The 22,716-nt window shown below is 41.0% G+C and overlaps 2 protein-coding genes and 1 long non-coding RNA gene across 8 annotated transcripts in view; 1 reads left to right on the top strand and 2 right to left on the bottom strand.

Moving 5' to 3' along the window:
- BLOC1S5 (biogenesis of lysosomal organelles complex 1 subunit 5) overlaps positions 1 to 7,047 on the bottom strand; it is a 59,767-nt gene extending 52,720 nt beyond the window's left edge. For 2 of the 6 annotated variants that reach the window (XR_001824628.2, XM_017526731.2), the window contains exons 1-2: positions 6,871 to 7,044; positions 5,138 to 5,220 (exon numbers count right to left, since the gene is read on the bottom strand). Coding sequence is in view for 5 of the 6 variants with exons in the window: in XM_017526731.2 (XP_017382220.1) it covers positions 5,138 to 5,220; positions 6,871 to 6,982 (195 nt within the window). In the remaining variant the exon portion in view is untranslated. Of the gene's footprint in view, positions 1 to 5,137; positions 5,221 to 6,870 lie in introns of all 6 variants that reach the window. The other 4 variants (XM_017526735.2, XM_017526733.2, XM_037737861.1 and 1 more) reach the window with 3 other exon arrangements.
- On the top strand, positions 6,507 to 7,704 carry LOC108302980. Its single transcript, XR_001824629.2, has 2 exons — positions 6,507 to 7,351; positions 7,502 to 7,704. It is a non-coding gene; the product is annotated as an uncharacterized LOC108302980 (long non-coding RNA).
- Positions 7,705 to 20,430: 12,726 nt separating this feature from the next.
- The window catches only part of EEF1E1 (eukaryotic translation elongation factor 1 epsilon 1), a 22,479-nt gene continuing 20,193 nt past the window's right edge, over positions 20,431 to 22,716 (bottom strand). The window contains exon 4 of the mRNA XM_017526728.2: positions 20,431 to 21,072. Coding sequence (XP_017382217.1) covers positions 20,932 to 21,072 — 141 coding nt within the window. The 3' untranslated portion in view covers positions 20,431 to 20,931. The remainder of the gene's footprint in view (positions 21,073 to 22,716) is intronic.

The following is a 22,716-nucleotide window of genomic DNA, read 5'->3' as shown; positions in this document are numbered from 1 at the left end:
TTGTTTATTTTTACATGTCTGGTATGACAGGTTCCTTTGCCTTCATCCTCTTCTCTCTTGCTATCAACACCTAAATTTTATTTGGAGTGGTAACATGTCTATAACAGAGACTGCCAGCTGTTTCCCATCTGCCTTCCTTTTAGCTACATGAAATGCACATGTAATGGCTGGAGGTCCAAAAGTCACCTTGTAGGCCCAGAATGGTGGCTCATGCTTATAATCCCAGTACTTTGAAGACTGGGGTGAGAGGAACAATTGAGCCCAGGAGTTCAAGTCCAGCATGGGCAACAGAGTGAGGCCCTGTCTCTATCAAAATAAAAATAAATTAGCCAGCCATGGCATTGTAATCTGGAAGAATCAAGAGAGAATAGGGAAAACTGCTACATTCCTTATGGCAGACTAATTTACATGTACAAGAAAATGGTCTCTCAATTCAAAGCCAAAGACAACTAAGAACAGGGAGGGGAGCTATGCAGCAGCTGCATTCAGAGGACAGGTCACTGTGGTCCCAGTTACCTGGGAGGCTGAAGGAAGAAGACTGCCTGAACCCAGGAGGTCGAGGCTACAGGAAGCCATGATCGTGCCACTGCACTCCAGCCTGGGTGACAGAGCATGACCCTGTCTCAAAACAAAAATAAAAAAAGCTACCTTGTAAGCATAAGGACAAAGGCAACAATCCCAGGAAGATAGAAGGTAAAACTGGAAGAAAAAGCTGACATCACAGAGCCACCAGTCCAGCCCTAAGCTAACTCTAAACTCCGCATTATTGTGATAGAAAATTACACGCTTGTTAAATCCATTATTTTTCAGATATCTGTCACTATTAACTAAATACATTCTTTACTGATATACATAGGTATTCAGTAACTATTCCATAAAGCACTGCATGAATAGTTTGCTAAAAACTAAATTATACACGTTAATTAACAGGACTATATACTCTATAAGCATGTCTAAATATTTGTTGACTACCATGAGTCTCTGCTCTGCTCCACACGCAAAAGGCCATAACAGTTCCTGTAAGGCTAGAAAGACAGCGGCACAGAGGACAAGGCCTTAGCCCACTGACACTATTACATTAATACTCATTGGAAGGACTCCACCTGAAAGGTGAGATCCTTAGCAATCTCTGTCCATAATGTTCATTGGAATCAAGGGAAAAACAGTTTGGATAAAGTCGGGAGAAAGACAGTCAACTGTCCTTAAATACTAACGAAAACAAACAGAGACCTTAAAATAGCTTAACAGTGCTTCAATAATTTAAGTAATGCTGCCACCATGTGGTACTTATTCCCTTCTTTCACAAATAAAATTTTATGAAGGAAAAGGTCATTGTTGCCATAGACATTAAGTTTTTTAAACATATAAGCAACTTGAGCTTTAAGTGCTAGCCAGTTTTTCCTAAACTGACCTATATTTAAATGGTACAGAAAAGATAAAACTTCCGGAAGGTACCATCAGCTCTGCTTCACCACTCTTCTCTGTCTGTCTAACCATGCCACTTTGGGCAAAGACCACATCTGGTATCACTGTTTCAGCCAAGACAGAAAAGAAGTATAAATAGGCCGGGCATGGTGGCTCATGCCTGTAATCCCAGCACTTTGGGAGGCTGAGGCAGGAGGATCACCTGAGGTCTGGAGTTTGAGACCAACCTGACTAACATGAAGAAACCCCGTCTCTACTAAAATTAGAAAATTAGCTGGGCATAGTGGGGCATGCCTGTAATCCCACCTACTTGGGAGACTGAGGCAGGAAAATCACTTGAACCTGGGAAACGGAGGTTGCAGTGAGCCAAGATCATGCCACTGCACTCTAGCCTAGGCAACGAGAGTGAAGCTTGGCCTCAAAAAAAAAAAAAAAAAAAGAATTATAAATAATGCAGATGTATATTCAAACCTAAAGCCTCTAAAACAAGTTGAGGTTTTTCCTTCTAATTTGAGAGGAGATATTAGTGTGCAACAGACAGAAAAGGCAGTTGAGCCTGAGATACAGGAAAGTTGCTGTGCTGCTCTAAACCCTCGGGAAGACCCATTGGGGAGGGAAGACCAATCGGTCTTGTGTTGGTCACTGTGTGAAAAGACTGGGTCAAGTACTTTTCAAGAAAAGCAACTCAAACTTAGCTGATGAAATGTTCTTCAGCCCTTCAGAGACCACTCCTCAATAATAAAGACCATTCTTCAAAGCACTATAAGAATGAAGGATAGGACTATGTCTGTCTTGTTAACCGGTATATCATCAGTTCCTGATATTACGCCTCACATAAAATAAGTGCTCAACACATTTTGTTTGACTTTATATAATCAGCTGCTACACTGTAAGCTGTTTTGACCTTGTTAAATTTGTGGTAAATTATTATACAGACTTAGGAAATGAATAGTGCTCCATAGAGAAGTAAATTAGGGTGACATGCTAGAGTGTACTGGTGACTGCTTCGGATTAAAGGGCCAGAGGTGATATTTAACCTGCAATCTAAACCAAAAATAATGAGCCATGCGAATAATGAGAAGTAGCAGCATTTTAGGAAGGTAGCATTGTTGCTGCTATACCAGTAGTGATGTGTTTTGTACAATAAAGTGTGAGAGACGAGTAGAAGTCAGAGACCATCCAGGATTCTTCACTACAGCCAAGGAGCCCTAGTGCACTGTCCCTGTAAAGAAAAGCCACAGTGGGAGGAGGCTAAGCAAGGGTGTGATCTGATCAGATTTACACACCATTTAGCTACCCTATAGGAAAGGTAATTTCACAGAGATAAGACTGAAATCCAGGAGATCAAGTAGGAGCCTACTGCAGATGTCCAGGTGAGGGCTGACCGTGAGCTGGGCTGGGATGGGGGTAGTGGCAAGAAGGATAAGTAGAGAAATTTAAGATGTTTTGGAGGTACATTTGTTGATAGTATGGTTGCTGAAGTAAGGTAAAAAGAAGAAAATATAGCTCCCACATTTAAGAATAACTAAATACACACTCTATACATGGAAAACTCAAATTTTAAGAACATATTTATAAAACATGCTGCAAAAAAATTATAGCAAGTTTGTATAGAAATTTCCACTTTCTCCTCCTCCTCCTTCTTTTTTTTTTTTTTTGGAGAAAGAGCCTCGCTTTTTTTTTGAGACCAGCCCGATCTCGGCTCACTGCAACCTCCACCTCCTGAGTTCAAGAGAATCTCCTACCTCAGCCTCCCAAGTAGCTGAGACTACAGGCACATGCCACCATGTTCGGCTCATTTTTAAATTTTTTTTTTTTAGTAGGGACGGGGCTTTGACATGTTGGCCAGGCTGGTCTCAAACTCCTGACCTCAAGTGAAAACGCCCACCTCGGCCTCCCAAAGTGCTGGGATTACAGGCGTGAGCCATCTCGCCTGGCCTACACTTTCTTCTTACTAAGGAATTGGTAATCATCTTGACACAGCATGGTAAGGGAAGAGTCTCTGGATAATTTTCTCCCACATTAGTCTTATTTCAAATAAGAATAAATAATAATGACAAATAAATAAATGATTAAAAAGATCAAAAAGACTTTTCAAAAATTTTCAAATGATGATGTGGTATAATCAGATTGTGGGAATTTATTGCTTAATGAACAATGAACCAATTATACATGTTAATTAACATATATGTTAATTAACATCAACATGTTAATTAACATGTTAACTGACCCAATTATACACGTTAATTAACATATTAACTGAACCAATTATGCATGCCAGTTAACATGTATAATCTGCTATACATTAACACGTATAAGAAACTTGGTTATTTACCTAGTTAATTCCTAGGTACCAGACAATATTCTAAGATGCACATACCCTGAGAAGTATTATGCAGTTTTTGAGTCACAACATCTTTTTATTTCTATTTTTTTTGAGATGAAGTCTTGCTCTGTCACCCAGGCTGGAGTGCAATGGTGCTATCTTGGTTCACTACAACCTCCGCCTCCCAGGTTCAAGCGATTCTCCTGCCTCAGCCTCTGGAGCAGCTGGGATTACAGGTGCCAGCCACCACACCTAGCTAATTTTTGTATATTTAGTAGAGACAGGGTGTCACCGTGTTGGTCAGGGTGGTCTTGAACTCCTGACCTCATGATCTTCCTGCCTCGGCCTTCAAAGTGCTGGGATTGCAGGTGTGAGCCACTGTGCCCGGGGGAGTCACAGCATCTTTTGCACTCAGAAATGGTTATCTATCTAATGCAACAGCTCTGGCCCTCTATCTTGACTGCCCTGTAACAACTGGGTTTATTAAAAGGTTCTCTCCTTTCGGCATGTTTATACATCCTGACCGTAAGTCTCATTTGCAAAAAAACTCCAACTTACACAGAATCACAGAATTGTTTGTGTAACACCATTTACCATCCCAACAGTAGTTTGAGAAGTTACTGCTCAAAGCACAACGAACCAATTATACATGTACAAAGCTACAGTAGTATGAAGCAGGATGTTCGTGTATCAGTATCGCTGGCATATAGCATGTAAGGTAAAGAGTGGCAGGTGGTTAAGCTAGAAAAGCAGGGGCCAGGTCATAGAACAATGCTGTGACTTCATCCTGCTGACAGAAATATTACCAAAGGGTTTTAAAAAGTGAAATAATGTTAGATTCCTCTGGCAGCAGGGTGAAAACTGGATTTGACTTGGTTGATAAAGCAGGCACACCTGTCAAACAGAATGGACATTTATGAGGTAACCATCTCGGTAACATCTAGAAGATGTGGTCACTGAATGTGGAACCTATAAGAAAGGAAACAGCCAAGGATAATTCTCAGGTTTTAATTTGACTGCTTGAGTGACTACTGATGTCTCAATTGAGGAAAAAAAATACAGAAAATAGGTCTGGAAAACTCAGACCCATCAATCTCTAAAATCCCTTTTTTTCCCACAATATCTCATTTTATAGATTAAAAACACCCAAGATCAACAGACATGAAATACCCTAGAGTAGGCACCAGAACTTATGTTTCCTGCTGTTTAGTCCTGAACTTATCCCACTAGAAACAAGCATTTTTATAATTTTTCAAAATTTTTACTTCATATATTTTATGAACATATAAACTGAAATCGGATTTTAAAACTGGGGAATTTCTCTTCTGTATAATAACACACTAACAATTAGGGAAGTACTTTTATAAAATAAGTTTAAATACTCACTTCAAATTCTTTTACAAAATAACGAGTTTCTCCTTGAATAACTGGTCTGTGATCCAAAAGCCTTGAATGAATTTCTCCAAGATCTATAAAGATAAAATGAAATTCAGGGTTAATCCATGGTAAATGGCATAATCTCTAGCTTGTTTTATTCTCTCCCTTCCCCACGAAGATATGAAGGTTAAAATCCAGTTTAGACTATGGACTAAGAGGAAATCTCATCCACTGCCAGTTCTTGTGTACACTGACACAACTACTTTTCAGAACAATCTTTCAATAGCTAATAAAGTTAAAGACCTGTATACCTAGCATTTTCACACATAGGTGTGTAGCCTAGAAAACTCTTGCACAAATGAATAAGGCCATTTATACATGTTTATTACAGCACTGGTGTAATATCAAAAGAAAAAAAGGGAAACACTTTCATCATACACAGCGGAATTCTATAAATCAGCAACTAAAAATAAATACACCAGACTTACACTTATCAACATAAATAAAATAAAAAATGTAATACATATTTTATAATAAATATAATTAAAAAGCAGGTTTCAGAAGGATTAAAGCCATTTACATAAACCTCTAAAATATTCAAAATACTTCCTTTTGATATAGAGACATATAGAAGCAACAAAACTACAAAGAAATGCATAATAATAATACACACCAAATTGCAGATAGTGGCTACCTTAAGAGGAGGGAGGAGAATGAGTGCAATCAGAGCAAGACACAGTGGGGCTTTTAATTGTTTATTAAGGTGGGTGGTGAATGTTCATTGAAAGTCTCGTTTTCATAAGTCTGAAAAAGTCTTTAAGAAATGAAGGTCTAAATTTAAGTCTTTTGGTGAGTCAGTTTATGACTCTTAGTTACAACTATGTAGTTTAAAATGTAAATCTCAAAATTCTTTGAGAAATTAAATCTGAGTAAGGATATATATTATTCATGTTCATTCATGTTCTCCAAATTTTTCATTTTTGCAGACATACGATGGGCAGATTTCAATTTTCTATTTTAGTGACTTTTATTAGGACATATCTTCTTAAGTATGCCAAGCAGAAAAAAACACGAATGAATACAAGCACTGTACATAACTAACTAGTATATATAAAGAACTACAACTCAACTGTCAAAGACTTTCCCGCAGGAAACAGCGTTGTGAGCTTTCGGAATCAAACCTAATGCCGGTTCCGTGACAATCTAGGTTGTAACCTTCTTCCAGCTCAAAGCACACAGGACACATGTACATTTCTAAACGTGAATGGCTCTTTACGGTGTTATAGCGCGCTTTCCTAAGTGTATCTCACTTACTCCTCGCACCACCAGGGACAGACCGGGTAGGAGAGTAGACAAAGCCAATGACCCGACGTCACTCAACTCCTAAGCGACTGCCTCCCGCCGCCCAGGTCCAGTGCCCTTTACACTACACGTCGGTTGCGAGGTTGCCCAAAGAGGTTCTGCCCCCAGGGGTCCTGAGCTTGGGGAATGGACGGGGGCGGGCCTGACGGCTCAGGCTACGGCAGAGGAAAGTGGGGAAGCACGAGGAGTTAGGCTGGTTGGCTGTAGTGGAACGCATTTGGCGCGGGGGAAAAGGCTGGGACCGGCCACGACTCCCCCGCCCCGCACAAACGCACGCGCGCCAGCCCGGTAGCCAGGGGTCGGCCCGGGTCAGAGGGCGCCGCCTGGGAGGTGGGGCTACGCTGGGATCCACCAGGAACTATAGCTCTGAGACTCCGTACCCTTGATAATGAGGTGCGCTGAGCCCGCGGTTCCCAGGGAGTCCCTCTTCTTGCTGCCACCGCCCGGGGCGGCCTCACAACCCACAGGGGTCTCTGTCCCTCCGCCACTCATCCCGACCGGTTCCGCCCACCCGCGGTCGCGCTGCGCCTGCGCAAACGTGGCTGCCAGCTTACAGGACGCGCGCCGGTTTTTTTGCGTCATCACAGGGCGCCGGAGAAATTGAATCTACCCAGAGGGCGATTCCGGAAAGGCGCCTGCTGTGTAGCCAGGGTGTGACCTGGCAGAAGCTCGTGCCGCCATGCTGGATCAGGGCGGATGCTGCTGGAATAGGAAGATGTTTGAACATTGGAGCTAAACTCAGAGCCCTGGTTATTTGACTCAAAGCTGGTGCATTCCAATACAGTTGTCTTCCCTTATCTGCTGAAAATACATTCCAAGACCCCCAGTGGATACCTGAAACTGCATATAGTACTGAACCATGTATATACTGTGTTTTTTTCTGTATATACATATGATAAAGTTTAATTTATAAACTAGAAACAGTAAGAGATTAACAATAATAGAACAACTTAATAAAAGTTATGTGAATGTGGTCTCTCTCTCAAAATATCTTATTATACTGTCCTACAGTTAATGAAACCACAGAAAGTGAAACCTCAGCTAAAGGAGGACTATTGTATAGCAAAGCCAATCAGCTGGGGGCTGTTTCCCTACTATGCCATGAGAGTCGCAGACTATTCTTGCCTTTCTTTTTAGACACCTGATTCCTTGAATGCTTTTCTTGCTCCTTCTACCTGTTCAATTCAGTAAACTTTATGCTCTGTAATAAAGAATTTGACTGGACTTTGATTCTGGTTCCTGGGAAGTACCCTCAATCCTTAGAATTTCCCAAGTGATAGGAGTGTCTGTTATTCACGGTGGGCCTCTGGGAAAACATCTGAGTTTACGTTAAGGAGATGACTCGTGGAAGACCCAAGATGATTTCAGAATGGAAGCTGGCCATGCCAGAAAAGCCAACCATGTGTTTAGAGGGCTTAGGCTTTGAGCCACATAACCAGGCCCACCTCTGGGGAGCAGATTGGGGCTGGAGATTGAGTTGAGCCATGTGGCCAATGATTTAATTAACTATGCCTACATAATGGAACCCCAGTTAATACTCTGGACATGGAAGCTCAGGTGAGCTTCCCGGTTGGTAATCATTCAACAAAGTGCCTGGAAGGTGAAGAGTTCCTGAGGACACGTAAGCTTCTATTTGGGAAACTTCCCACACCTCTCCCTATGCATCTTTTCATTTGGCTGGTTCCTGATATGTGTCCTTTATAATAAAACTGTAACTGTAAGGATAGCACTTTCTTGAGTTCTGTGAGTCATTCTGTGAAACCTGAGGGAGTAAAGCAAATAGCAATGAAGTATCATGTGTAGAGAGAAGCTGCATGGGTGAGAACTGAGGCTCCCTAGCAGTCAGTGCTCAGGCCCTAGGCATATGACAGAGACAGCTAGTCAGAAGTGCAGGTGGCCTGCACTGCTTGAGTGTGTCCTTGGTCTTTGACCCATGAAATCTCAAGAGTTTTGAGACTAAAATGGGACTCTTATCCTCTCCCTGAAGGTCTTGTATTATCTCTTATTGTCTCTGGATTGACGAGACTTTTGCCATATTTTTAAATGAAATTTTTATTGAGATATTTGTAGATTCTCACAGAGTTTCCTTCTACACTTTTCCTGGTTTCCCCAATGGTAACATCACAATCATGATATTGACATTGATACAATCCACCAATGTTATTCGGATTTCACCAGTTTTCCTTGTATTCACTGTGTGTGTATATGTTTAACTTTACGCAATTTTATTACCTGTAGATTGATGCATCTATCATCACAGTCCACATACTGACCAGTACGGATGCCGTAAGGATCCTGTTAAGGTACCTGTTTATAACCACATTTACCTTCCTCCCTGTCCCCACCCTGACTTCTGGCAACCTATCATCTGTCCTCTATTTCTAAAAATTTTTCACCTAAAAATATTATAGAAATGAAACCATACATTAAGTACCTTTATGTTTTTAAGAATAGCTGTTATCACATCATAACCTCTATACAAGATTGGAGAATCAATATCATATGCAAATATAACCATGGGATTGTAAAGGGATTTTTCCAATTACTGTACTTTTTGAGAGTCAAGACATCTAAATCATGGAGATGTTGTCAATTTAGTAGAATTAAAGTTCTGATTTTGGGGGAAATTATTTGCTGTACTCCCATATTGAATCTTGTCAAAATTAAAAAATAAATGAGTAATTACATGTATACCAAGAACAAAATTAAAATTTATTCCTTAGTATAAGCCCCTCAAGGGAAGCATAATTGGCACAGGGCGGGAGATGGAGGGACTCCTATGTTTATTTTGTGCTCTATCAAATCCATTCCATGAGATTTCCTCTGCAACATTTTCTATTGACATTATTTCTTATCTTCTTTAATCTAACCTATTTTAGAAATCAGTTAAAAAATTTAAAAATGCAGGGACATAGATGAACCTGGAAACCATCATTCTCAGCAAACTGACACAAGAACAGAAAATCAAACACCACATGTTCTCACTCATAGGTGGGTGTTGAACAATGAGAACACATGGACACAGAAAGGGGAGCATCACACACTGAGGTCTGTAGGGGGCGACTAGGGGAGGGACAGTCGGGGGTAGGGAGTTGGGGAGGAATAACATGGGGAGAAATGCTGGATACAGGTGATGGGGGAATGGAGGCAGCAAACCACATTGCCATGTATGTACCTATGCAACAATCCTGCATGTTCTTTACATGTACCCCAGAACCTAAAATTCAATTATATATATATGTATGTATGTATATATATATATATATATATGTACAAAATTTTAAATGCAAAAACTGATTAAGGCAAAGGAGGAGAAAAGAGTAGATGGTCTATTGGATGAGGTACTAAATATTACTATGTAGCAATCTCATAGTTTTTAAAATGTGGCCAGGTGCAATGGCTCACGCCTGTAATCCCAGCACTTTGGAAGGCTAAGGGGGGCTGGGGTTCGAGACCAGCCTGACCAACACGGTGAAAACCTGTCTCTACTAAAAATACAAAAATCAGCTGGGTGTAGTGGTGGACGCCCGCAATCCCAGCTACTTGGGAGGCTGAGGCAGGAGAATCGCTTGAACCTGGGAGGCAGAGGTTGCAGTGAGCTGAGATGGTGCCATTGCACTCCAGCTTGGGTGACAGAGTGAGACTCTGTCTCAAAAAAAAAAAAAAAAGTTTTGGAAATGCTTAGGGCACACTGGGCATGAAAGCCAGTTTAGTGTGAAGTAGCACACTTTGTATGAGCATTAGCGATCTTCTAGGCTGCAGCAACTTTATAATCCAGTACTGAATCTTCCTGTACCAAATGCTGCTAGCTCCCCCTAGAGAAGCTGCTGGGGTTGCTCCATAATTCACAGAACATGAAAGTCTTACTGCAAGAGCTACCACGAAAGTAACTGCTCCGATGACAGACCCAACCCATTGGAACACAGAATGCATTCCATCCACCACACTGGGCATACCTTCATTAAAATGGACTCAACTGTTCAAAAAGGAATGCATGAGTTTTTGTGTGCATTTAGCTAGTTCTGTGTGTGCCTGTCACCTAAGCTTTAGACAAGTGTAGAACGGTGCTTCTCACTGTATGGTCATCACAGCAGCAATATTAGAATCCTCCTGAATCAGAAACTCAAATTAGATCCCAGAAATCTGTGCTTTGAGAAGCCCCAGGTGATTCCCATGCATGCTAAGGTCTGAGAACCAGTGCTTTATTGCAATGTCTATTGCCTATTCCCTCAGCCTCTGATGATGAGAGTCAATGATAGAGTTATTTTATCCAAGTAACAGGGCTCGAGTCAAATGGTGAAAATGGTCAGGCACTGGAAACCTCATGAGGTCCATCTGAGAGTTTAAAACTTCTAAGGGTTTTTAAGACAAGGTATGTCTGTTGCAGAAGGTCAGGAAAAATGGGGATGGAAGAGAAGGATAACTTACATTACATGAACAGACTAGTTCATCGACTGCACCAAAGAAGCTTTGGAATTTGTAATCAGGTGGCTGGAAGTTTCTCTTCTTGGTCAAAGCAAGCCTGCGGCCTTATTGTTTAGAGCTATGCCTTGTCAAATTAGTGGTATGGCTACTGTATTTCAAACTTAACTTGGACAGACAGGCCTGCCAGGCACAAATTTCTCAAGCAGATGATGTTGGGGAGGACAAAAATTATCCACTGCAAGACTTCGAGGACAGATGACACTCAGCAGGAATGGCAAGCCAAATCTGCAGGAGCCATAATACAATTGGCCAGCCCTAGGGACCTGGCCTCCTTGAAGTGGAAGAGACAGCATGAATGAGCCATCAGATTAACTCATTGGGCTGGAAAAGATCCAATGCTTTCATTACCCCCAAAGAAACAAGTTTAAAAGATTAAAATATTCCTAAAAGAATCATGATAATGGAAGCAGAAATCCTTGAGATAACAGCAAAAATGGCCAGCATCTCAAATTCTCCTGCCTTCCCACTTGCCTTCTTTTGACCTCCCTTCCTTAAGTGAAAGGTGAGTTTTGCTAGATTAGGTAGCAGTTGGAATTAGTTTTATTTGCTAGCAGTATTGGGAATAAAGGCAAAGCCTGCAGGAATGTGGGCCCCAGCAACAAGTAATCATCATTGCAAAATCAAATTCCCCATCTTATCTCTGATATGCCTGTATGTAACCCTAGAGCTGGGCTTCACAGTGTTATAAATCCAGCATACAAGACACAGAACAGTGGGACAGGAGCCCCTTGTGTATCTAAAAGCTCTGCCCAGCAAGAGAGATATATGATGGTAACTTTCTCCCCATCGCTTTTGCAATAAAATTCACCCAGTGCTCCAGGAAGAGTTAGGAATGTAATTCAGCTTCAATAAATCAAGACTAAAATTAAGATGGCCAGATATGTAGCAGCCTGCTCAGGTGTATGGAGAATTTGAAATTTAGTGCCCTGGTAATGGGTAGTAGCAGATTATCTAATTATAGAGAGAAAGAAGAAATATTGCTCTCCGGGGTAAAAAGCTAAATAATCCATTAAACTACCGCATCTCTGCCAAAGCTAGATTAATATTAAAGTTCATGTACCATCTGACTTTTTAAAAAGGAATTAAGTCAAATGTTAGAAAAAAAAAATGAAAAAAGCTATAGTTCACAATAATTCTAATTTGACCACTTGTCAAATAGTGTATTTTGAGTGTGATATACATGTACCTGATTATAAAAGAATTCTATTCCGTCCTAACAATATATCTGCTTAAATTTTTATCAACATATCTTGAAGCTATTCTGGACAGACTTCCAGCGGGGTGCTCATAAATTACATTTTTTTTTTTAAGATGGAGTTTTGCTCTTGCTGCCCAGGCTGGAGTGCAGTGGCGCGATCTTGGTTCACTGCAACCTCTGCCTGCCGGGTTCAAGTGAGTCTCCTGCCTCAGCCTCCAGAGTAGCTGGGACTACAGGTGAGCGCCACCATGCCTGGCTAATTTTTTCTTTTTCTTTTTTTCTTTTTTTTTTTTGAGACAGTCTCACTCTGTCGCCAGGTGCCAGGCTGGAGCGCCCAGCTAATTTTTGTATTTTAAGCAGAGATGGGATTTCGCCATATTGGCCAGAATGGTCTCGATCTCTTGACCTCGTGATCCGCCTGCCTCAGCCTCCCAAAGTACTGGGATTACAGGTGTGAGCCACTGTGCCCGGCCCCAGTTTTTTCTATTTTTAGTAGAGACGGGGTTTCACCATGTTGGCCAAGATGTTCTTGATCTTCTTACCTTGTGATCTGCCTGCCTTGGCCTCCCAAAGTGCTGGGATTACAGGTGTGAGCCACCGTGCCCGGCCACAAATTACATATTTAAGGTGGCACTGACAGTGTGACACACTGGCAGTTGGTGATTCTTCACATCCATTCTACTCCTCCCTTCCTCCCTTCTTCATCCCTGTGGGAGATCTAATGTGCCTATTACTGACTGTTGTTAACTGTGGGTTCAGGTATAATTGGGTGGGGTGGAAGATAAATGGAAGATCAAGGTGTAACTGGGAGTAAACATGAGAATTCCTGCATATCTGTTAAAAACTTAGTGAATAATCTTATTGCTGAACTGGGGGTGGGAGATGGGTGTTTAACTGGGAAGTCAGGTCGTGGATGGATGATTGTGTCATTCTTGAAGCTCTCGCACGTTTTCGACCACGTTGTGACAGTAGTTGCGTGAGAAGAGACTCACAACCACAGAACTACACAAAATACGTCATGGTCTCTTGGATGCTTGGGTATAACCGCAAGCGTTGTTGTGGTTGTTTGATATTGTTCTCATTCTGTAATTTCTATTTGTTTCAAAACTAGTTTTTATTCTAATTAATGAAAAAAATTCATGGATGTTTGACTCTAGAATGATTCTTCCCTACTTGGAATTTTTGGTCTATTCCTGAAAGTAACACATGGAATAGGGACGTGTATCTAATCAGGGCAGTTGAATCAAATCCAGCGAACATGGCAGCAGATTGTCTTCCATTTTTGAAATCATACAGTTCCCATTTCAGACATGGTCTAACCGAGGTGGTAGTTAGCATGTGGATTAGTCTCTGCCTCCTCTCTAGCTCCTAAGTTAACATGAGGTCATATTAAGTTGTAAAATTCCCAGTACAGAGCTCAGAACATATTAAATACTCGGTACATGATATCTAATTATTTGCTTTCAAAGAATGCTGAGTGGCTGGCAGCCTCCGGAAGAGTGCTCTCTATATCCTGTTTCAGGAATGTGTTCACAGACCATTGGATTGTAAACTTCATGAGGGCAGGGATGTGACACTGTTATCTGCAGGGTCTAGCAGAGCGTCTGTTACACAGTATGACCTAAGTAATATTTGGGTTATCATTGACTGGTCAGTGCTATAGCCTTCTGGGAATTACAGAAAGAAAATCCTTGGAAAGGGGCTTTCACTTTTTGGAAGGAAGAGCTTGCACAAAGATAGCTGCACTCTCTTTTAGACAGATCTCATCAATCTTTTTTTTTTTAAGGGACGGGATCTCACTCTGTTGCCCAGGCTGGGATCCAGTGGCACAATCATAGCTCACTGTAATCTCACATCCTGGGCTTAAGCAATCCTATTGCTTCAGCCTCCCAAAGCAATGGGATTATAGGTGTGAGCCACCGCATCTGGCTCATTGATCTATTAGAAACAAAATAAGAAAGACAGCGTGGTCCTTTTTTTCCCAACAGCTTGAAAGATGTGAGAATCAGAGACTTTTAAACGGGTAATGTCAATTCGTGATTTATCAAAATCTCAAGATGCTCTGCCACCGTTTTGATCTCAGATAGGCTCACGTGAAGCAGGTTGGTACCTCAGGGATTACTGGCAGGTGAGAAAAGTCTTAATGCTTTGACTTTATAATTTTACAATCTTCCATTGTAGTTTATCCTTTACTTGTAACTTCTGACATATTAGGCACAGTGCTGGGTAACTTTTATACATTCTCACTGCAAATTAAATGAGATCAGTCATGTTTACCCCTATTTCATATGAGGAATTCCATGTGCAGTAACTTGAGCAAGGTCTCATAGTTAATACATGGCGAGGCTAGTGTGCTCGACTTCACTGCTTCCCCCCACCCCTGCCAGTTGCTTTACTGAATGATATTTCATGTATTACAACATTCACCATTTAAAGTGTACAAGTTAGACGTTTTCAGTATATTCCCAGAGTTGTGCAACCATTTCATTTATTCTTGAAATTATGTACCCATTTATTTCATCTCATATCTAGTGCAGCATTTTTCCAGGTTAGTTAAAACTGATTCCACAGTTAACTAAGCAGAATTTTATGGGCACCCCATGTAAAGTAGTTTATTGGTTAAGCTTGAGCCAGACATATGTGTTTGAATTTCAGTCCCTTGACTAGTGATTTTATGTTGGGCTAGTTCCCTACCTCTCTGTGCCTCAGCTTCCTTATCTGCAAAAGGAGATAATAAAGGAGTGAATTCACTTCAAGCACTTAGAATAGTGCCTGATACACACTAAATGCTCAATAAATGTTAGTTATTATTGTTGTTATTAAAAGTTTTAACAGATATTTTAGAAAGCTTTAACAGATCTTCATGATAACTCTGCGCACTACAGGATCCTAAAATTAGCTTCTGAATCACAAAAATTAAATTGTCAGGAAATGTTAAGTGGTCAGTGGAAATTTTATTATATCCCAATCCTTTGCAAATTGATGATCCATGGAATGTCAGCAGTTTATTAACCAAAGATCTTACACAGTTGATCAACTGGCACTCAGAAGGCATTTTCCCATTTCAGCGTTACTCACTGTGGCAGAGACAGCTAGTTGCCTATGCAGTATCCCTTTTCCTTCTTTTCTCATTGACAGAACAGAGCTTAATTCCGTTTGCCCTCTGAAGGACTACACATCTGGCCTCCTCCCAGCTGGAGTGGCCAAAGATATAAATAGATACAGCTGAACAGGGCTTACAGGAAAGGGCCTTCAGAGGAACTGAGAAGGTTGACAGAGAGGAGCCTTTTGCTGTTCCCCTCTTCCTCTTTCTTTGGGTCTTAATCAGACTTGATGTCTTGAGCTCTGATGTTAACATTGGACCATATGTTGAACTTAAGAATGGAGGCCGGGTGCAGTGGCTCACGTCTATAATCCCAGCACTTTGGGAGGCCAAGGTGGATCACGAGGTTAGGAGTTCAAGACCAGCCTGGCCAACATGGTGAAACCCCGTCTCTACTAAAAATACATAAAATTAGCCAGGTGTGGTGGTGCGTAACTGTAATTCCAGCTACTCTGGAGGCTGAGGCAGGAGAATTGCTTGAACCCAACAGGTGGAGGTTGTGGTGAGCAGAGATCATGCCACTGCACTCCAGCCTGGGTGACACAGCGAGACTCCATTAAAAAAAAAAAAGAATGGAAACCACTAGTTCAGTATGGAGCAGCAGAAACAGGAGCTGGAGGCTTCACACCAAAGGTGGGCTATCTTCTAACTTCTTTTATAAGAGAGAAAAACAACCCACTTTGATGTTATTAGGTCTTTCTGCAATATACAGCTGTACCTGTAACATATATGTGTAATTTACACTTACACTTTTCTTAGTCAGCTCAAAAGGAACTTAAAAGAACAGTACATTATTTTAACAGATTTTAAGCACCGACTGTGGTGTGCCAGTGATTGTTCTGATGGCTGGATAAACAAGGGAAAATATAGTCTTTACTCTCAAGAAATTACTAAGCCTGGCAGAAGAAACAGATACATAATCAAAAACAGTACAATGATGCCAGTGCCAGAATCAGAGGCCAGGGGTGGGACAGACTTGACTTCCACGAGGACATTGACAAAGTAGAATACGGAAGAGGTTATCAAGTGAGAAGGAAAGCGCATTTCAGGCAAGTGCCTGACAGAAATGACCCAAGAAGCACAGCAGAAATTCTACAAGGAAATGAATTATTTTGATCTGAATGCTGAGAATATTATCTAAACCTTGGCTGCAGAAGCCAGGTCTTTATCTTTTGACCATCCCTCATCCTCCAAGATCTAAGTTAGTAGCGGAAAGCCCTGGTACTTGGTGGTACCAAGTAATACTTGTTCCATTCATGCTTTGCACAATAAAGAACTACCTAGCACACTGCAGGATCAGAGGAGTAAGACACAGGAAGAAGTGGAAAAAGGGGTCACTTGACAAAGACTTGGTTTCCCTCTCTGGCCTCCTGCCCTTTCCTCACCGCTGACTTAAAATGAAGGAAAAGAGTGAAATGGGATGAGAATGCTGGGTGGCCTATTTCCTATTGCCACTATCTGTCCTGCTTCAATCCTCCTGCTGACTGGGGGCGGGGGGAGCATGGAGAGAAGACAGACGTGTTGGGGTTAGGCGTAATTTGCAGCTGTGAGACATAACATGGCATGCTTATAGCAGGCCCAGTGGTTAGCATGAAAGGTACACAGACTTGGTCTGCCCCTGTAAGATACATAACAACTCCCACAATTAATTTGAAGCCTGTAGTCTCTGAACATACAGTTTTTAATTTAAAGAGCATGTCATAAAACTAAAAATACTCCTGAGGGCAATGAATTGTGAAACACATCATGTCAGAACTGTCTTGATCTGTTATAATACACAGGAAGATGTGAAAGATATTGCGAGTTCCTTTCCAGACCACCGCAAAAAAGTGAGTATCACAACAAAGTGAGCTGAACACATTTTTCAGTTCCCCAGTCCATAGAAGTTATGTTTATAGTATACTGGAGTGTATTAAGTGTGCAACAGCATTATGTCTAAACCCACAATGTATGCACCTTAACTAAAAAATATCTTGTTGCTAAAAACTACATTAATGATCCCCTGAGCCTTTAGGAAGTCAACTCAAAACACGGCGGGTTTCGCCTCCATGTCGATCAGGGTGGTGGTGGCTGGAGGGTGGTGGTGGCTGGAGGCTGGGGTGGCTGTGGTAATTTCTTAAGACAACAATAGCCTGTGTTAGCAGGCATGAAAACAGTGTGCTAATCTCCTTTTCGTCTCCATCAGAGCTCTAGGGTAACCAGGTACATTGTCATTAAGCAGTAACATTTTGAGAGAAGTCTTTTTTTCTGAGCAATAGGTCTCAACAGTGGGCTTCAGTAAACCATATTGTAAACAGATGTGCTGTCATCCAGGCTTTGTAGTTCCTTTTATAAAGCACAGGCAGAGTAGATTTAGCATAATTTTTTTTTTTTTTTTTTGAGACGGAATCTTGTGTCACCCATGCTTGAGTGCAGTGGCACGATCTCGGCTCACTGCAACCTCCGCCCCCTGGGTTCAAGTGATTTCCCTGCCTCCGCCTCCTGAGTAGCTGGGATTACAGGCGCCTGCCACCTCACCCAGCTAATTTTTGTATTTTTAGTAGAGACAGGGTTTCACCATGTCGGCCAAGCTGGTCTCGAACTTCTGACCTTAAGTGATCCATCCGCCCACCTCACCCTGCCAGTGCTAGGATTACAGGCATGAGCCACTGCACCTGGCCAGATTTAGCAGAATTCTTAAGGACCCTAGGATTTTTGGAATGATACATGAGCATTGGCTTCACCAGCTGCCTAATAGTGACTTCAAGTCACTACTCCCTAATAAGAAAGTCAGCTCATCCTTTGAAGCTCTGACTTCCAGGCGCTGACTTCTCCTCTCCAGCCATGAAAGTCCTACGTGGTATCTTCTGCTAACAGCAGGCTGTTTCATATACATTGAGAATCTGTTGTTTGGTGCAGACACCGTCACCAATGATCTTAGCTAGATCTTAGTCTACATTAGCACTTGCGGCTTTACCTTGTACTTGTATGTTATGGAGATGGTGTCTTTCCTTAAATCTCATCAACCAACCTCTGCTGGCGTGGTTTCAAACCTTTCTTCTGCAGCTTCCTCACCTCACTTAACCTTTACAGAATTGAAGAGTTAGGGCCTTCCTCTGGGTTAGGCTTTGGCTTAAGAGATTGTTGTGGTTGGTTTCATCTTCTATCCAGACCACTTAAACTTTCTCCCTCTTAGCAATAAGGCTGTTTCACTTTCCTATCATCTGTGTGTTCACTGGAGTAGCACTTTTATATATTAATGTATTTTGAGACAGGGTCTCACTCTGTTGCCCAGGCTGGAGTGCAGTGGCACAATCACGCCTCACTGCAACCTTGACCTCCCAGGCTCAGGTGATCCTCCCACCTCAGCTTCCTGACTAGCTGGGACTACAGGCACTCCACCATGCCTGGCTAATTTTCGTAGAGGTGGAGTTTCACCATGTTTCCCAAGCTGGTCTTGAATTCTTGGGCTCAACTGATCCATCCACCTCAGCATCTTAAAGTGCTAGGATTATATGCATGAGCCACCATGCCCAGCTAGCACTTTTAATTTCCTTAAAACTCTTCCTTTGCATTCCCGAGTTGGCGGTTCAGTGCAAGAGGCCTACCTTTTCAGCCTGTTTTGGTTTTGACCTGCCTTCCTCAAGAAGCTTAATCGTTTCTAGAGAGACATGCAACTCTTTTCACCTGAGCACTTAGGGGCTACTGTAGCGTTATTAAGTGGCCTAATTTCAATACTTTTGTGTCTCCAGGAAGAGGAAAACCCGAGGAAAAGGAAAGAAATGGGGAACAGCTGGTCAGTGGAGCAGTCAGCACACACACCATCTATTAAGTCTGAAGTCTTATATAGGCATAGTTTGTGGCACCCCAAAAATAATAGTAACAAAGACCACAATCACAGAGCACTGTAACAGATATAGTAATGAAAAAAATTCAAAATAATGTGAGAATTACCAAAATGTGACACAGAGACATGAAGCAAGCACAAGCTGATGGAAAAATGGTGCCAACAGACTTGCCTGAAGCAGGGTTGGCACAAACCTTCGACGTGTTAAAAGATGCAGTAAAACGAGGTGAGCCTGTGCTCACACACCTGGCCTGTGAAGTCTCCTGACTCGGTAACATGAAAGGCAAAAATGGGGGGCCTGTTACACTCCTCATTTTGTTATAAACAAAAAAATCATGATTTGCCTGGAGAAGAGAAAGGAAACTAACCTTACAATGGCCAGGAGCTACACGTTAGGCTTTTTTCTTCATGTCGTCTACTTTAATCTTCCTAATTTAGAGTTATCTTGATTTTTATTTTTGGAGATTAAGAAAATACGGTTAACTGCTTTGTTTAAAGTCACACAGCTACTACGTGATAAAAACAGGACTCCAGGGCAGGCGCAGTGGCTCACCCCTGTAATCCTACCACTTTGGGAGGGCAAGGCAGGCAGATCACAAGGTCAAGAGATTGAAATCATCCTGGCCAACATGGTAAAACCATGTCTCTACTAAAAATACAAAAATTAGCTGGGCATGGTGGTGCGTGTCTGTAGTCCCAGCTCCTTGGGAAGCTGAGACAGGAGAATAACTTGAACCAGGGAGGCAGAGGTTGCAGTGAGCCAAGATCACGCCACTGTACTCCAGCCTGGCAAAAGGGCAATACTCCATCTCAAAAAAAAAAAAAAGTACTCAACTGTATATTTCCCAAGTATCTGCCTTTTCCACTAAAACTCTGAACTGTCCACTGGTCACACTGAGCATCAACACCAGAACATTAAGTAGCATTAAACGGGAAAGGCCTCAAAGACCCCATTTTTCTCATTATTTGTAAAGATAAGGTCTTTAGCTCTCAATAACTGATTATTTATTCAAGCAGCAAGAGTTATAAAATACATCGACTTTTTATAAAGTGCCTCTGTTCTTCACACAGAACTTTATAACAACAGTCTTTCCATGAGAATTGGCTTTCAGTTTAGAAAAACCTAGTAATTAAAAATCCAAGCAATTAGTGGGACAGTAAGACTTTCCCATCTCTTTTTGGCCACTGCATACTCCAATAAGCCGAACAACAAAAAAGAAACATTAACTCAAGAGGAATGTATCTTACTCCAGTTCCCCCTAGTGAAGTTCAGTAGTTAGTTTCACCCCAATGAACACTGACTACAGAAAGAAAGAAACAACCAAAAATTATTTTTTCAACCACATTTACTAGCTCACATAAATATTTAAAAACAAATCCATCTGTCTTCCCCTTCTGTTTCCTTGGCACAATTTATCACAGTTCTTGACAAACTACCATAAATATCCATAAGGGAAAAATGAATTTCAGAATATGAAAGAGAGGTTAATAAATAGCCAAATATGTCAACCATTGAAAGGACCACCTGTTTTTTTTTTTAAGCCCCTGATTTGCAACTTTTATTGAAATAAATTTTATCTAATAAAAACAAGGTTAATTTAAAACTTGATCTCAACTTGTTGAACAGCAGTTGAATTGTGACATAAAAATTGCAAAATTTCAACTAAAGAACAAATAAAACATTCAGACACAAGTTTAGACTTTAAAAATTCTATCAACTTCAACAAATAATGAATGACTGTATATTAATTTACATTAGTCCTGTGGTCCAGAATACATTTTCCATTTAAAACATTTTTAATAGATCTTCTGTATGGCATGGACAGCTTCTAGTGGGAATTAGTATATAGTCTGTTCTTGATGAAGACAACACTAGACAGATGTTGCCTGATGCCTGGATAATGCTGAATGTGACAAAACCAGCGAGACACATTAAGATATTTCTCCTTTTCTTGAACTGTCAGGTCAACCTAAGTAGAGATTAAAAACATACACACACAACACAGATGTTACAAAAGCACAACTATTAATATCACTTAAGAAGGAGATAGAAGTTGAAAAATAACAACATTCCCCATGAATTCTCAAAAGCCAACATATTTAGATGGGAGTAAAAGTTTCAGCCACTTGTAAAAGTTATCCATGTTTAATGTTTATATGTTCAGTCAAAACCAGATGTGCTTCCTGCGAAACTTCAAGTTTTCAACAAATGTAAAATTTACATTGAGGATTTGGAGGTCAAATAAGTTGTTTTTTACTTTACTGGAAAAAGATAGATTAAGACACAGTTCTTTTTCTGGTATGTTTTAGTAAACCTAAAAAAAGGAAATGATCCGTTTCAAGTGACTATTGCTTAATATAAAGAGAGGCTATTTCTAGTGGTGTATGACTCGGATGAAGGAGGCTGAGTAAATGCATGAGAACAGACCTTCATAATTCTGCTTGCAATAAAGCTCAACTCAGTCTTTCAGTGTATGTGGCAGTTTACCCAATTTGCTATCAACCTCCAAGAATGCTCAGAGATTTGGTTAGAGAGAGATGTATCACAAACTGCAGGTGCTTATCATTTCACTGGGCTCAAATTCCAAAGTAGGTGACTCAAAGACTTTCCTCTAAGATAAATTTTGGAATTACTGAGCGTTATCAGGTAAAGAGAAACCAGTACAGCAGTAACTTGCAGACATGACCCCCTGTATGGGGGTAGTGTAGTTCCTTCTCAAAAGTCACATTTACTTAACAGATAGTGCGAGTCTCTTTAACACTGACAGGAGTGTTTGCAGAAAGAAATAGTCACCCCACAAGTGGTAGAAACCCACCAGCGGCCTGCTTGTTGGGAGACACTCTCAGTGAGTTGAGTATCCTTTGCTTTCAGAATTTAGAGCATACTTGTTCTGTAGGCCAATATTCTGCTAAGTTACCAGATCACCAAAGGTGATGGACAAATCACTCTACATGCAATAATTATTAGAGAATACAAAAGAATATTAACAATAAAATTAAGAAGCAGGCAGTACTTTCTCAATAAATGTTTATTTGGACTCATATTTGTTTTTTTGTTTTTTTTTCAACCCAGTGAGATCTGTGTCACAGTTCTGATCTATAGACTAACATAAAATATGTGTGGTGTAACGACACTACATTTGTGATAATTCCCCACAGCAGGATTAGGAAAGTAATACACTGATACAGGTCTTTGAATCAGAACCTACATTTTAACCTCTGTACTTTTCAGTCAATGATGAACTTCTGGATAAGAAGAAGATTATCTACAAAGACCAAAGAAGAAGCCCTTGGTGGTCAAAAGAAAATAATCTAGGAGCAGTTTGCCACTGATTCTATTTCTCCTACACTAATAAACGAATTTACATCTTGCAAAGAAACCAGGTAAAAAAATATGCTTTTATATGTCCTCTACTGTCATTTTACAAAAATGACAGGTGCCCAGAGAGCAACAGTAGATTGTTCCTCCTTCTTTGCCTCTGCTGTGGGTGACATCTACACCATTACCTGTCCTCTATATGGTTCTAGCTTCCGTCAGGGAACTCTGGCTCCTTGTAGCTTGACCTTCTCCCTTTATACTTTCAACCTGTTTCTGATTATAATTTGTCTTCTCT

Source organism: Cebus imitator, unplaced genomic scaffold (assembly GCF_001604975.1).
Source record: "Cebus imitator isolate Cc_AM_T3 unplaced genomic scaffold, Cebus_imitator-1.0 Scaffold43, whole genome shotgun sequence".
Taxonomy (NCBI): Eukaryota; Metazoa; Chordata; class Mammalia; order Primates; family Cebidae; genus Cebus; species Cebus imitator.
Note: the sequence above shows the minus strand (reverse complement) of the source record. Positions and strands in the feature narration are given on the sequence as shown.